The 16,877-nt window shown below is 34.5% G+C and overlaps 1 protein-coding gene across 1 annotated transcript; it reads right to left on the minus strand.

The window, feature by feature from the left end:
* Positions 1–73: 73 nt before the first annotated feature.
* On the minus strand, positions 74–13,440 carry LOC127661434 (carboxylesterase 5A-like). The gene is made up of 13 exons (XM_052152142.1): positions 13,273–13,440; positions 12,828–13,023; positions 10,926–11,064; positions 10,613–10,746; positions 10,291–10,444; positions 10,048–10,152; positions 9,769–9,870; positions 9,487–9,627; positions 9,276–9,356; positions 8,142–8,283; positions 7,897–8,046; positions 6,622–6,694; positions 74–4,178 (listed from the first exon to the last, which is right to left on the minus strand). The coding sequence occupies exons 1-13, from the start codon at positions 13,340–13,342 to the stop codon at positions 4,013–4,015; spliced, it is 1,653 nt and encodes a 550-aa protein (XP_052008102.1). The 5' UTR covers positions 13,343–13,440; the 3' UTR covers positions 74–4,012.
* Positions 13,441–16,877: the final 3,437 nt, after the last annotated feature.

The following is a 16,877-nucleotide window of genomic DNA, read 5'->3' on the forward strand; positions in this document are numbered from 1 at the left end:
GCAATACAATAGCTAAAGTTGGATGGGGAAATCCAATGACGTAACTTAGGAAAACACGTGACAGAACACTGCGCATTTTTTTTATTTTTAATGCTCGAACAACAATAACATAAGAACATTGCCAAGGGAATACATCAAATACACAAACACAAAATAAAACGATACATAATTTCTACATAAATTGACACGCCCATCCACACACATCTTACAACAAATTGAGAATGGCTACAATTTAATAATAATACCTAAAAATAATACAAATAATAATAATAAATAAATAAATTAAAATTTATATAAAAATTATCCAAAACACAAGTTGCAAAACGACACGACAAGGACACAGACACTACAGTTGTATTAATACAAGACATTAATACACCAGGAAAGCTTCTAAATACATGCATTTTCTTTAAATATTTCTTCATAATATTTAAGGAATCTTAGGGTGTGCTTTAGTTTTTTTTATTCTTTAAATAATAAAGAGATTTAAGAAGTGGGGATAGGATGGAATACCATTTGCAAGTTTTTGCTTATGAATGAAGAATTTGCCATATAAATAAAACAATTAACAACATACTCCAGGGGTATATTTGTATTATCATTATAATAAAAAAATAATAATGTATTTTAAACTGAAAGAGTGTGTAACATTGGCAGAATCCAATATGTGAAAACCTAGGTCAGACCAAAATTATTTGGAAATAGGGCAACCAAAAAACTAATGTGCAAATGTCTCTGCTTGTTTACAAAAAGAACATGAGCTGTCAATGTCCAAATATTTAGAAATGTTAGAATTGAAGGGGTATAATTTATGTAAACTTTTGAAATGTATTTCCTTTGCCTTATTGGAAATACAATATTTTCCAGGTAAAAGCAGGCCCTTTCCAATAAATAGCTTCTACCAAGGACCTCCAATAGAACTTGGATACATTTTCTTTTTAAATTGAAAAATTTGGCGTATATTCCTATTGGTACATTTCTTAACTAATAGATCAATTCCATCCAAGAGTAAAGTAAATTGTACTGTAACTGTATTCCTTGGATTATATATGGAGTGACTTTTAATAAGGTTAATTAACCCAGGTGAGATTGCTTTAAACACTGCACTAAACTCTTTTGGAGTAACCGGAAAATTGTGGAAAGTCATAAATTGCTCATATATCAAAACATTTCCTGAGTCATCAAATGAGGAAAGTATACAGTTTATATTATTTTAGAATCATTTGGGTAAAAAAGTGACTTATTCCTGATAGTGATATCACTGTTATTCCATATAAGTGTTCTGTGGGGTGAGAAACTATGGACATAGCTCAGCTTCCAAGCAAGGAGACACTGCTGATGAAATTTGCACAAAGCAATAGGTAGCTTAGAAGGTAAATAATTACATTTCAAAATAAAGGAAAGGCTACCAAATTTATCAAAAATATGTTTGGGGATGAAATTTCAAATGGATTTGCAAGACATCTTTTAAGCCAATTTATTTTAAAGATAATTATCATGTCAGAAAAAAAAAAAAAATGTATACCTCCATCCGCGCTGCAGTTTAAATTTTTTAGATTCTAAATTAAATCTAAAAAAATATTATTAATTTCTTTAGCAATTTTGTTCTCAACAAATAAAGATAGTGATGGATATACAAAATGAGAAAGACCTTTAGCCTTTGACAGGAGGACTCTGCCATATAATGAAAGGTCCCATTGTAGCCAGATATTAAGAATGTTTTTAGATTTAATTATCCTAGTTGAAAAGTTTAGGTGTTGTCTCGACAAAAGATTTTTTGTAATATCAATGCCTAGGTATTTAACCAATTTAACCTGAATATTTTCTATCGAGTCATAATTAAAATCATGAACAGACATGATCTCACATTTTGAAATATTTAATTTGAAACCAGAAGCACAAGAAAATGGATTGATTAAATATAAAGCCTTTGACACATGCTTTTCATCTTTTAAGAACAACGTAGTGTTATCAGCCAATTGTGAAATTTTAATTTCCCTCCCAAAAACAGAGATTCCTTTCAATTCTCGATTCTGAACAATGCTCACAGATAACAACTCTAATAGTAACTAATACAAATAAAAAAGAGATTGGGCAGCTCTGCCTCACACCACACAGTATATCAAATCTCTGGGAAGTTTCAAAATTAATAACAACAGAACTGTTCATTCCTTTATAAAACATAGAAATTGTATCAACAAAAGAATCCCCAAAACCAAACAACATTTTCTTGATTAAGACTATCAAGAAAAAGAATAAGACCTTGAGAGTGCACGGAATCAATGTAATCCAACAAATCTAGGACCAATCTTATATTGTTGGATATATGACGGCCCTTTAAAAAAACAGATTGCGTTTAAGATATAACGGAACCAAGATTCAATTTTAATCTATTGGCATAAACCAAAGTCAGAATTTTATAATCCACAGTTAGAAGCGTAATAGGGCACCAAATGTCAATTGAAAGTATATATTTTTTGTGTTAAGGGATGAGGAAAATAATCCCTGTTTCATAGTTGCCTTCATCTCTCTTTGAATGATGCATTCTTATAGATGTTGAATAAAGGGCATTTAATAATTTCCCAAAAATAGAGTAAAATTCTACAGTGAGACCATCAATGCCAGGAGATTTTCCTTTATTCATTGAATGAAGTGCCTTTCAAACTTCTTCACAATTTAAATCAGATTCATAAAAAGACTTATCATAATCATTACTAGCAGGGATACTACACTGTATTTTGTCAATAAAGGTTTCACAAATATTAACTGCACATTTTTAATTTAAATTTTTCCACAGACTGTGATGATGCATTTCCGCCTTGTTTAGCAGCGTAAATCGCAATTTTTTTATATTATAATTTTTTACAATATTGCATGTGTTATATTACCCTGGATTTAATTTTTTCTCCCATTTTATCTTTTTATCCTCTTTTCTCCCCAATTTGGAATGCCCAATTCCCACAATTTAATTATTTATCCTTTATTTAACCAGGAAGGTCCCATTGAGATACATGATCTCTTCTTCCAGGGAGTCCTGGTCAAGATAGCGGCTTACATACATAGTTACAATAAAAGCAATAAAGGTACAATAATAAAACACATTACACAACAACATCAACTACAAGAAACAAGTATGTTTCTTTAAAATTTAAATATAAAAGTTTTTTAAATTAAAGATTTTAAGCTAAGGACATCCCACATTTTGCTTCCTGCACTATTTAGTAGGTCCTCGTTTTGGCATGGTTACTCACCTCAATCTGGGTGGCAGAGGACAAGTCTCAGTTGCCTCCACTTTTTAGACCGTCAATCCGCGCATTTTATCACATGGCTCACTGTGCATGACACCGCAGAGATTCACAGCATGTGGAGGCTTATGCTACTCTCCGTGATCCACACACAAATTACCACATGACCCATTGAGAGTGAGAACCACTAATTGCGACCACAAGAAGGTTGCCCCAAGTGAATCTAACCTCCCTAACAGCCCGGCCAATTTGGTTGCTTAGGGGACCTGGCTGGAGTCACTCAGCACACCCTGGATTCAAACTCGCGACTCCAGGGTTGGTAGTCAGCGTCAATACTCGCTGAGCTACCCACGCCCCTACACACTTTACTGTCTTAATCAATCGCTCTATTTTTTTCCTCTTCTGGAAAGTCATTCAAATGTAATCGTGGATTTTTCTTTTGCTCTTGGAGCAAATGGGTAAGTGAAAATAATATTTGCTGTGATCTCCCATTCACCGCTGACAAAGTTTACCCTCCAAACGTTTACTTCTGTGTTCCAAAAAAGACAATATTCACCTTTTACAGCAATCAGTTGCTACTTTAATATATATATATATATATATATATATATTATAACATAAACAACATATCTCCACATCTTTCCAACACACTTTATCACTAACAATCATATATGCACTTATGCAATTTAAGTGGATTGAGGGGAAAAAATAATCATTCAAGCATAATTTGATAAATTTATTATAGAAACACCATGCTTAATTACTCATTAAGCTGTGCGAAGTGCGGCAAGCTTTTGAGGTACTTCTACACTGATGAAGTGCAGTTTGTCCATCTTTAGATCATGCCCCTCTGATTGCTGCAATCCCAGGTTCATGTATTTATTAGACTGGTCATACACAGGCCAATACACCAGGTCGAGTCCATTTGGTGAGCTGTGAAAAATAAAATAATTATTTGACCAAAGAATGTATTTTTGGCAGAGCTGTAAGAATTAATGCATTAATGCAGGTGATTAATTTCAAAAGTTTAAATGGTTAATTTGTCTCGATTAACGCATTTACCGTTAGTCCAGCATAAACACTGGTGTGAAGGGCGGAACCTTTGTAATGTGTCCACCTAGAGTCATTACACTGAAGCACACACCACAGCCCTTCTACCAATGGAACCTACAAACTAACGCGGTGGTCCCATAGACATTCTATTGACGGAACGTCTTTATGAGAGATACCTGCTATGATAGAACAGCGTAGGTTGCCATCAGAATTAGCTGTATTGCCAAGTGTTCTCAGTTTCACAAGGATTTATTTTTTTACAATGAGAAACAGAACAAAAAACATAGACATACAAAAATAGGACATTTAACATAGAATGGCATATGTACATGATGTAGTGTACATTTATGTTATGCAAGTACACCGATCAGCCACAACATTAAACCACCTGCCTAATATTGTGTAGGTTCCCCTCGTGCCACCAAAACAGCGCCAATCTGCATCTCAGAATAGCATTCTTCTCACCAAAATTGTACAGAGTGGTTATCTGTGTTACCATAGACTTTGTTAGTTCGAACCAGTCTGGCCATTCTATGTTGACCTCTCTCATCAACAGGGCTTTTCCATCTGCAGAACTGCCTCTCACTGGATGTTTTTTGTTTTAGGCACCATTCGGAGTAAATTCTAGAGACTGATGTGTGTGAAAATCCCAGGAGATCAGCAGTTACAGAATTAACCATGTGATTAACTAATCAGCCAATCATGTGGCAGCAGTGCATAAAATCATTCAGATATGGGTCAGGAGCTTAAAAAAAAAATGTATATCAGTGATTTGGAGTGTGGCATGATTGTTGGTGCCAGATGGGCTGGTTTGAGTATTTCTGTTACTGCTGCTCTCCTGGGATTTTCAAACACAACAGTCTCTAGAATTTACTTTGAATGATGCCAAAAAACAAAAACATCCAGTGAGCAGCAGTTCTGCGGATGGAAATGCCTTGTTGATGAGAGTGGTCAACAGAGAATAGCCAGAGTAGTTCAAACTGACAAAGTCTACGGTAACTCAGATACCCGCACTGTACAATTGGGTGAGAAGAATAAAATCTCAGAATGCTATTCTGAGATGCGTGTTAGCGCGGTTTTGGCAGCACGAGGGGGACCTACACAATACTAGGAAGGTGAATATAATGTTGTGGCTGATCGGTGTATGTACATTTATGTAGATAAATAAAAGAATATCTGACAGCGCTTCCCTATCAGTGATAAAAATGATGGTGAAAGGATCCGTTAACACTATTTGGTGTATGAAACAAGCACAGATGGGATTTGTAATGGATATCAAGTATTTTTTCAGCCTATGTAAGGCACATTTAAATTACCACAGAAGCACACCAAATCTTAACTTTCACCAAAACGCAGAATGAGATGTGTTTGTTTGCAAGCGCTTTTCATGGCGAGTCCAAAGCTGCGCACAATACTGATGTTGCCGCTTTGACACAAATTATGGACGTAGCTTCACGTCTGCTGTTACAAAGTGAATATACACAGTCTAATAGCAGATTAATATTGTGGCGGATGAGATTTTATGTGATTTAATGCCCATTGAAATAAATATGCAACCTAAGTGGGGAATAGTTCTTTTAATTAGTCAAACTACTACTTAGACTTTGGGAAACGTTTACTGTTAATTGAACTGCTGCTAATTTAGTGCATTGTATTTATATTGTGGAAGGCTTTGTTTGGAAAATGTTAATAAAGCATTTTATTTCTACATATTGTTTTGTTTTCTTTCCTAAGATGGAAAAAAAAAAAATTACAATAAAAGAAGTATATATAGTGTCAAATTTCAGCACTTTAACTACATTAACTAGAAAAAATTATGCGATTAAAAAATGTAATCGACTGACAGCACTAATTTTTGGAGAACTAGCTCTACTCATCAGATCAGTTCTTACACTCTTAAGATAAAGGTTCAAGAAACAAATATACACTGATCTAAAGAAGTAACACTAAGAACTTTTTAATCTCCAAAGAACCATATAACCAACACAAGCTAGTGTTATGGTACAGCAAAAAATGGTTCTTGGTAAGAAGACAAGCTGCATAAAGCCTAAATATATGAGTGAAACTTTGAAGAGTGTATAATGATGCCTTCAGTTGATGATTTTCTTCTTCTACTGTTTGTAAATGGGACAAAATAGACTCTATTGGGACATGTCAAAAGGATCTTTAGTTGCATCCCATGGCTACAGACTATTGTGCTGCCAGATTAGGTGCTCTGCAAATAATCATTAACATTAATGAATGCATTAAAGCCTTTGTGTTACTTTATGAACAGAAAACCTTATATAATTAAAGGATCAGTAATAGACTCTAATGTACTCACCCATTCCGAATAAAGTTAGCCCAGTACCCCATGATTGTTTTGCAAAGTTTGTTTTCCTCCTCACTGAGGTTGCCTGTGGATGATAAAGAGTTAAAGATGTGTAATCACCAACACCATCATTATTATTGCTAACATTATTTGCAATGTCATATGTGATAACTGTAGATTTGGAAAATCACATGTTCCCAGTTGAAATCTTGTTAGATATTAGAGCTTCAAAACACTTCAAATACTATATAAAGTATTTTAATTATACAAAATTTGTATTTTTGCAATAGCTATCCATTTAACAATAGTTAAAGATATAGCTATCGCAACAATTTAAATTATTGTCATTATACTTTGCAGATTGTTCAGTTTACTCAATTCTAGAACATTGTCACAACTTGATCTTATTGTGTTTTATACAATTAACTTAGTAAAATGTAACTTTACTTAATAAATTTGAATTTGGACTATATTAATACTTTTTGTAGCCTTGATGAAACTGGGAAGGGGATTTCCAATTCCCAGCATACATGGGAATTTTAATCAATTGCATGGGATTGGATGGAGTGAACAAATGTTGAAATTAAGTTATTTTATGCATTTTTGAGCAAGATGAGAAGAGGAGATTTGTTAATGTTTAATGTTCTGTTATATTGGTATTTATAAAGAGTGTATGGTTCAGTATGGACGTTCACCTTCAAGTAATGTTTGATTTGAGTGTTGTTTAGCTCTATAAGCAGTTGCTATCAAATTGACACTACCACAGTTTCACTGTCCTTTCACTTGATCACCTAGCATACACTAATGATTAATCAAATAAATTAAGTTGTACCAACATAAACAACTAATTAAACTAAAAAGTAAATCAAGTTTGATGAACCCTTTAAAGTTAAAACTACTATCGTACAATGAATACAATAAATTATTTTGGCTGAATGAAACAGACTTAATTTGAATTGCATGTAAAAACATGACCAAATTCAATTAAGGATAATGACTTCTCCCTTCATGTTGTTCCAAACCTATATGACTTTATATATTTCATAAAACACAATAGGGGATTTTATGCAGAATGTTAGTGACTGACAATCTAATTGAGTGGGAAAGAGCAGCGTCAACATTATTCAAAATGTATCTATACGTGTTCCACAGAGGAAATAAAGTCATACAGGTTACGAAAGACGTAACCGCAAATTACGATTATCGGCTGAACTGTTCCTTTAACTAGAATAATTCTCCTGTATTAAATTATTGATGTTTAGGAAATACATTCTTAGATCTGCATACCTATTAATTTGATATGGCCATTCCAAAAGCAGGCCCCAAACACAAAACCAACATCATCTGCATGGTCAGCATTTACAAAGCTGGGTCTGAGATCTTTAAATATACTGGGCCTGTGCTGGAACTCATACATAAACACAGGCACTCCAGCATCTGTGAAAATATAACATGATGGAAAAATTATTAAACCAAACTAAAATAAAAACTCACAAAATTAGGAGATAAGTGAAGAGAACTTCGCAACCAACCTCTATGGTAAGCTGCAGTTTTAATCATGGGGAACACCATAAAAAGATCTCCCAGCATATCAGTAAATGCATCACGGGTATCCTCTGGAGTTTTAGCATCTTCTAAGTATTTTTCTGCTATGATTTCATTGGCTTCCGGAGACTAGAGTTAAGGCACACATGGTACATTACACACAGCCAGCAGGACAACAGCTTCCATTTAACTTAAAATGGAAATCCTTAAAGAGATAGTTCACCCAAAAATGTAAATTCTCTCATCATTTATTCATCATCATGCTATCTTAGATGTGTGACTTTCTCTCTTCTTTTGAACAAAAACAAAGATTTTTAGATCAATATCGCAGCACTGTTGATCCATACAATGCAAGTGAATGATGATCAGGCCTTGCTTTGAAGCTCCAAAAAGGAGATAAAGTCAGCATTAATGTAATCCATACCACTCCAGTGGTTCATTCAATGTTTTCTGAAGCGGTCCAGTTGGTTTTGGGTGAGAGCAAGGCCCGTGCAGACCTCAAGGCAGATTTCTGTGCTTACCCTTAGATTAAATCCTGCAGGTGCCCATGATTGCTGTCTCGATTACACTTCATAGTGCTTGACGCATGCACAGGGCTAGATGGCGCTATAGGAAATGTAATCAAGCTTGAAATCATGATCGCAAAGGGGACTTCTGTCAAGATGTTTAATGGAAAAGGAGTTACATTTTAGTCTGTTCTTACCCATAACCAGCTGCATCACTTCAGACGACATATTAAAACACTGGAGTCTCATGGATTATGTTTATGCTGACTTTACACGCTTTCTGGAGCTTCAAAGGCCTGATCAACATTCACTTGCATTGTATGGACCTACAGAGATGAGATATTCTTCTAAAAATCTTTGTTTGTGTTCAGCAGAAGAATTAAATTCATACACATCTGGGATGGCATGAGGGTAAGAAAATGATGGGAGAATGTTCTTTTTTTGGGTGAATTTAACATTGAATTGAATTTCTACACTATGTCCACTAGATGTAGACAAACACTAATATATTTTTCTGACTGCAATGTGTCGAGAAAAAAAAGTGATTTCGAAGATTATAAGCATATTTTAGGTAGAATTGATCAAAAACAATGAGGTATGAAAGTTGAGTTTTACTCCAGCTATATTTAACATGTTCATCACTGCTAACACTGATTGTCTGTTCATCCCTTTTTCCCATCCTGCTGAGGCAAAGACCTGAAACAAAAATTAGCACATTTTACAAAGGATAGAAATCATAGAATGTAACATGAATAAGCATCTTATGACACAGATACCATTTGTTTAACACAGGCTACCATTCCATAGGCTACAAATGGATACTTACCTGAGGGAGTATCCATCCAAATTCATGGTTTGTCGTACCCAGAAGAACTGGAACTTTGTGAAAGTCTTTGCTCTTCATTACCTCCTCTGCTGTATCTTTAAGAAATTCCCCATCAACTGTTGCTCCAAGGTAGATCTTTTGCTAAGGAAATCATTCAAACTAAGAAATGGATTCATTCTTCCTTTTATTTGTAAAAAAATATCATCAACAGATTATTGGATGTGGTGTTTTTATGAACTACAGGAAAGCATCTAATTTCATGCACAAATGATCTGCTCCTACCTTTTTAGTTGCATTAATTATTTGTTCCTCAGTCAGTTCTTTCATGCATTTGACCATTACTTCAGCCGTGCTGAAGTCACACTCGGTAACATTCGCCAACATCTGGTCAAAAATATCATAAACAATATTTTTGTTTTTCTAAAAGTCATAATAATACATCAGATAATTTCATTATGAACATTCAATTGTGAATAATGCTAAAGGATGCAATATTCATATGACAAAATACACAATACAGAGTAGATTTACACTAAAGTTGGTTTTATTTGGTCTAAATACCTTGGCATTCACCAGTGGTTCTTTGTTGGAGAAACTTGCCACAGTTGCTACCCCACTTTGAAAGATGGCCCGATGAAACAAACCCTTGGCCATGGGTGACATTGTCTAGCAGTGCATAAGATTTGTTAAGAAAACATTTAATTCCACTGAATAAGATTAATTATGCATTAGAATGCAAATAAATTTGAATTTAAGCTATGCACTTCGATTTTAAGCAACATAAAATTTCTGACTGGAACTGACAAGCAAAGAGGCACTGATTCCACCTGCAGACTCCCCAGCTATGGTGACAGATTGGGGGTCTCCTCCAAAACCCTCAATGTTTTGTTGCACCCATTGTAAAGCTGCAATCTGGTCTAGGAAGCCCCAGTTTCCCTTGGCATGCTTATCTCCAGTGCTAAAATTAGAAGCACTAGTTTAAACCCATTAAGAAGCAGAAGAAATGTCTTCAATAAACTACAAGAAATCTGATGTCATGTTTAAAGTGTAAAATTGCACAATAAGTGCCCTCTATGTAGGTGAATCCAGTCTTTCTGCACCAAAAAAACAAAACAAAAAAGAATACCTGAAGTATCCTAACATTCCAAGTCGGTATTGTATTACAACCACAACTATGTTCTCATAGGCCGCCAATGGGGATCCATCAAACATGCAAGCTCCACCCATGGTTAGGCCCCCTCCATGAATCCAAACCATTACCTGTTGGATTGCGAAAATTTGTAAATGGTTTTGTCATAAGGATTTGTAAGAAAACAATTGTTTAGTCTGAATAATTTCTTGAATTTGCATGTCAAAGTGCTTTCCACTAGATTATTTGATCACCATATTGTAACACGTAGAGTTCAAAGAGGCAGGGAGAGTTGCCATTCTATACTCACTGGAAGTTTCTTTGAATTTGATCTTTCAGAAGGAGTGTAAACATTCAGATACAAACAATCCTCTGAGACTCCAGTGGGTGTGAATTCCAAAGACATGGTTTTTGCTACTAAAACCACAATGTCTGTGTCTTGAAGGCACCTATATGCCACAAGAAAAGGTTATTTATTAATAGGTTAAAATATGACAGATTTCTTGTGAACATGCCATCTTTGAACCCAAAGACAATGTTATTAGGGACCTCACCAAACTGTACTATATAAATGGTCATCTAAAGTAGTATAGTGCTTGATGTATAGGGTAAAGGTTGTAGCAGTAGTGTTTCTTCTGTTTTGTGCAATTTTATGTCCCAGGGGTTGATTTTTATTTAAACAAACAGATTTCAGCTTATTTATTTTTTTTGTTATATGAAGGTCTCATTAAACTGAATTGAAATCTTTTTACTGCAACAAAAAAATAATTAAATAACTAGTAAGATTTACTTAATTTTAATTTTGCAAGTTTTTGCACACAGTTTTTCTAAGTATGAATGGTATAAAATTAAGTAAAATGTACTTAACTTCATGACATATTATTGATTTAATTGAGTGAGCAATTTTTTAGTTTCAGTTATTACAGTAAATTTTACTTATAACATCATGTAAATGGTATTTCAGTCAATTTAGTAGTTTAAATAAACAATATATATGAAAATTAAACATTTGGAACTATAATCATATCTTTAATAATGCACCACATGATAAAGGAAAGCTTTCCACAGGGAAATCTTATTCCATGCTATGTACGGTATGTAGTCTATCGCACAGCATCACCTTGCATTACTGACAACAGTGACAACGATCGTAGACACAGGATGATCACAAATGACAATCAGGTGCGAACAATGACAGAGTGCTGGCAGTGATGAGATCCGGGAATTGTGGGAAGTGTAGTTTTAGACAAAGACAAATGAAACACAGGGCAGACAACAAGGGAGTCGTGACAGATACACATACAGATACGATGATGGTAACAATCAGCAGATAATTATTTTAATCATGAACATTTTTTAGTAAAAAATGAACATAAGACTTCACAAAATAAGAGGTTCGCAAAACCCGACAACATACAAAATAAGAATGGTGTAAATAAACTTGAAAACAGTAAACTACATGCAAGCTCATTAATAATTCAACCCCGTTAAAGTAGATATTACATATTTTATTTACCACTGAAATTATCTCATATAAGCGAGTAAATATGACAAGGTTTTCTACTTTAGGACTGAAACATGATGATGCATTGTAAAGATAACAAACAATCATAAATAATATTTACTAATAAGCTAAATCATTCATTTTTACATGCTTGAATTGAGTACAAATGCAGAATTTACTTATTATTTTCAAGTTCACTCTTTAATGAACTTATTCAATGTAAAAAGTACTTAATCTTTTCTGCTACATTTACTTTTGGTACATTTGAAATGCCTTTTATGCATACATTTTATTGTTTTAGTATTGTCCAAGACCCAGATTTCAATATTCAACTATGAAAATCCATTATAAAAATACATATTTCTGCAAACATGTCAGTGAAGATCATGCTTGAAATGGTGCAAAATGTGTGAATATATTATTTGTGTATTTAGAATAGATACCATCTAAGAAAGACAAAGGAGTATGTCATTCCCCCCAATTTTTTTTAAATGCAATTCCATCACCATCAATTACACTACAGAATTCTGTTGAAGATGTGATGGAAATGACATTGTGGTGGGAATTTTCATGACTGAGAAGTGAGAATGTGAACAATGTTTAGATGAGACTTTACTGTATAGTAGTCCACTGTGCTTAAAGTGCCCAAAGTTACAGAATCACAAATATTTATATATTAAAGTTACTTGACGACATTGCCGTACTCACATGAGAGGCTGTTGGGTTGCATTTCTTATGCCCTCCCATCCCTCTATAGGTTTGGGTGCAGCTAGACGGAGAGGACCAATGGGTGGCTGGGCAAAAGGGATCCCCAAGTATTCCTCCACCGACTTTTCTGAGCCTTTAACATTTATATTTTGCCCACGGACACTGCCATGCCTCAGAACAACCACAGGCCTAGAGTCTACATAAGCAGAGAAATAAGAGACAATAGACATAAAAACATTTGCTTTGATACATATACAGATATATGACAACAAATAATTAAATTAAATATATTGCACATTATAGTCAAGAGATGGCTAAGTGTTAATTGATCACAAATTATCTGATTATTGTATTCTGGCTTGTTCTGAAAAACTGTAGAATATATATATATAATACCATTATAACCATTAATTACAATATCCTTATAATAAAACTAAATACTTGCCTGTCTGTATGGGGGCTGTCCAAACATGGGCCAGGGCCAAGCACAGGCAAAGCAAAACTCCTTTTATCATAGCTGTTCTTTAGTAAAAGACTCATATAGACTGAACACACTAAAGCAAAAGTCTGAAGCAATAAAACCTCACAAAATCGATTACACAAACTCACTTACAAAACATGGGCAGTGTTTTGTAAGTGAGCATGTGATTGATTTCGTGAGGTTTAGTCTGATCGTACACTGTCCCAAAAAGCAAACCAGTTGTTATCTGTGTACACAGTCAAAGTCCCTGCAGAGAAAGAACAGAAAAATCCATGCAGTGAGGGAGTATTATGAAACATTGAACTCATTCCCTCTTTATTCTGTAAACTACTCTTTATATTCTTACATATATTAATATCCATTAGTGAAAATGCCTCTGCATTTTCCTAATTTCATTACTTAAAAAAAGAAAGAAAACAACAGCATTACAAATTGAGTGAAACATTGAATACAAAATTATTTATAATCATTAAAAAAATATTTTTTTAACTTTCAAATACCTATTTGGTATGATCCATGTTAACTCAGCATGATTTAAGAAAGTTCTTTGAGTACTTTGTGTGCTTCAATGGAAGCAAATAAATGTGCCTTTTGTACAGAAGAGTTCATATGGTACATGTCATAAATTTGCTTAATTATTTTCCTAGGAATACTGCTGAATCTTAAATATTTCTTATTCCTTTTATATAATAATATTTATTTTTTATTCTTTTCAAAATACTAAAATGTTCTCTTTCAAGCTGTAAATTTAAGGTTACGAAACCCAGATTTTCAATATGGTCTCAGCCCTTTGGACACCAATATATTACATAAATACAAGATAAACATGACTTCCTTTAAAAATGTCCCTAAAATATTCCAACAGATATGTTGCACTTATATATAAAAAGCTGGCCTTTTGGTGCTAAGCTATGCAGAGCTATTCTATTCTGCATGAATTTCACATGTCAGATGTTTTAATTGCATCTTTGTATTCAATTTTTGAAGTTTCAGAGGGCTAAAGATATTTACAAAAATATGAATACAAATACACTGAATCAAACACGAAAATTTAACAATGAGGCCAGCTAAAGTCATAGACTTATAGACATTATTACCTCTAATTATTACATCAATGATTCAAAGTAAGCTCCTCTAATTTCATTCTCAGTGTTTCCATGTAATTAATAATAATTTAACAAGGCATCGCAGTAAATTCTTCTCAGTGACTGCCAACAAGGGTTCACTCTGATAAACAAGGGTGGTACAATGCTGGTGACATACTGTACGGTAAGAGTGTCTTAGGGGCTCAGATTCTTTACAGGTAGGTTCATAATTTATGGCAGTTCACTTTTGTGTCACTGTTATGTTTTATTGAACAGAGAGTTGGCAAGTCTGTTGCAAGGCTGAGTTAATAGCTGTATCCATTGACAAACCCACATCACTACATTCACTTTTTTTCTTTAAGAACTTGGTTAACAAGTTCGAGGTTGCTACAAAGGTCGCAAGTTCAATCTCAAGAGGGGTTAGCCAAGAAACAGGGGCGGTACTAACATCCCAGTCTTTTCTTCCCCCCCCCCCCCATCCTGAAATGACAAGCGTCATTAATGTGGCCATTGCGTTTGTCTTTGAAATGGCATTTAATTGTGTTGTAAGTGATGTTTTTATGGAATGGTATGCAGAAAATGTTCCTTCTCCCTGAAAGAAATCACTGAAATATGTGTCCTCAGATATCTCAATGGTATCTGTGACAGCACTGTTTAAACAGCAAATAACAGATTCTTTGATCAGCCAATCAGAAGACATTGATGTAGTTTCTGTCAATCATTTTGCACCTTCACATAGTATTAATGTGGAACATTCAAGTTTAATGTCATATTCAGATTCATAACAGTTGTCAGCTGAGGGCGCTATTTTGCTAATGTTGTGTTTGACAACCTTGAAAAGATACACTGCTCTACACAGTTCGGGATCGGTCTCAACAGTATCTTGGGAGGGTGGTGTTTTTCCTCTTTTTTTCTCTCCCAATTTGGACCCAATTCTCACAATGTGCTTTTAAGTCCTCATGGTCACGTAGTGATTCGCCGCAATCCGGGTGGCTTTTTGAGCACGTTTTCACAGAGACATGTGTGGAGGCTTCACGCCATCCACGCTCAACTCACCCCATGCCTCACCGAGAGATCATGAGGAGGTTACCCCATGTGACTCTACCCTCCCTAGCAACCAGGCCAATTTACTTGCTTAGGAGAACTGGCTGGAGTCACTCAGAATGCCCTGGGATTCGAACCCTGACTTTACCACTGAGCTACCCAGGCCCCAACAGGGAGGGTGGTGTTTTGAAAAGAGGGGGTATGTCTAATTCCAGAACAACTAAAATCACCTTTTTTAATTTTCAATTAATAAATATATTATATTAATTATTATAATAAATAAATATACCCTTTCAGTTTACATCAGGGCTGGATTGGTAATCTGCATACCGGGCATTTTCCCGATCAAGGGTGGACTGGCCAACCGGGCTGGCTGCGAAACGGGCTGAATGGGCTGCGATAAGCTGAACTGAGCCACAGCGTTATGCAGATGGGTCACAAAACAGTGCTGCGATATGTCGAAGGGAGCAGCGATATGCAGAAAAGACAGCGGCATTTTCTCTTCCTTGTCCACCCCTGGTTTCCATGCATACATTTTAACTACCTGAGCCACATATACAATCATCACACTAATACTTATCATTTCAGTTTATAATAATATTAATATTTTTATGATACATTTCTATAAAAATTATTTAAAAATATTTGGTCACAATTCTTTCCACCACTCTTTTTTCTATTTGTATATTTGACCCTTATACAATGCCACTTTTTATGACAATTATAAACTTTTTTTATTTAAAGCCATGGCTCATATTTCTACAAATCTACACTGTTTTAGTCCAATTATTTTGAGCTTTGATTAAATCAAATTAGGCTATGTCTGCAATTTTAATTAGGTGTGCTGATTCATTTTTGTTTGAATTGATGAACCCAATTAATATTTACCATTTTTGTTATTTATTTATATGATTCTTTCTTTTTGTTGGTGTAGAACACATTTATTTCTGTTTTTGTGTCATCCATGTGGCTGTCATTGTGCTTCACAGTGATGCAGCAATATGATGTGAATGTGGTCACTCTGCATTGGAAAATCAATATAAACTATCTAGGCTTATTTTGGTACTTTATCTTAAAATAACTACAAAATGTAATTTGAGGTGACTGGGTTCTAAAAGATTTTCATAATATGAGCAAGTTTAACAAACTAAGGCAAAATATAACAAACCATGAATATTCTCCTGCAAACATTTTCCTGCAAAAAACAAATAAACTTCTATAAATGCATCATTTGCTTTGCTTTAATTCTTAATTTCATCATGTTTAATAATGACACAATAAACACTGTTCCTCCACCATCAAGATTAGCAAGATCAAGCAACCCCAAGATTTTGCTCTGATCCTTCTAATAAATCTTGACAAATCATTTGGACACAACACTGCAATGTAGAGCAGCATTTTTGCAGATATTTGTGGCTGCTCCACCACAACCTGTTTACT

This window comes from Xyrauchen texanus, chromosome 21 (genome assembly GCF_025860055.1).
Source record: "Xyrauchen texanus isolate HMW12.3.18 chromosome 21, RBS_HiC_50CHRs, whole genome shotgun sequence".
In the NCBI taxonomy this organism is placed as follows: domain Eukaryota; kingdom Metazoa; phylum Chordata; class Actinopteri; order Cypriniformes; family Catostomidae; genus Xyrauchen; species Xyrauchen texanus.

Bases quoted from the DNA above. Each gene is read 5' to 3' on its own strand.
- LOC127661434 (XM_052152142.1), bottom strand. From the start codon at position 13,342: ATGATAAAAGGAGTTTTGCTTTGCCTGTGCTTGGCCCTGGCCCATGTT. The intron at 9,628-9,768 runs GTAGGAGCAGAT...TGATTTCCTTAG, and splicing joins TAATTAATGCAACTAAAAAG to CAAAAGATCTACCTTGGAGC. The intron at 9,357-9,486 runs GTAAGTATCCAT...TTTTTGTTTCAG, and splicing joins TTGGATGGATACTCCCTCAG to GTCTTTGCCTCAGCAGGATG.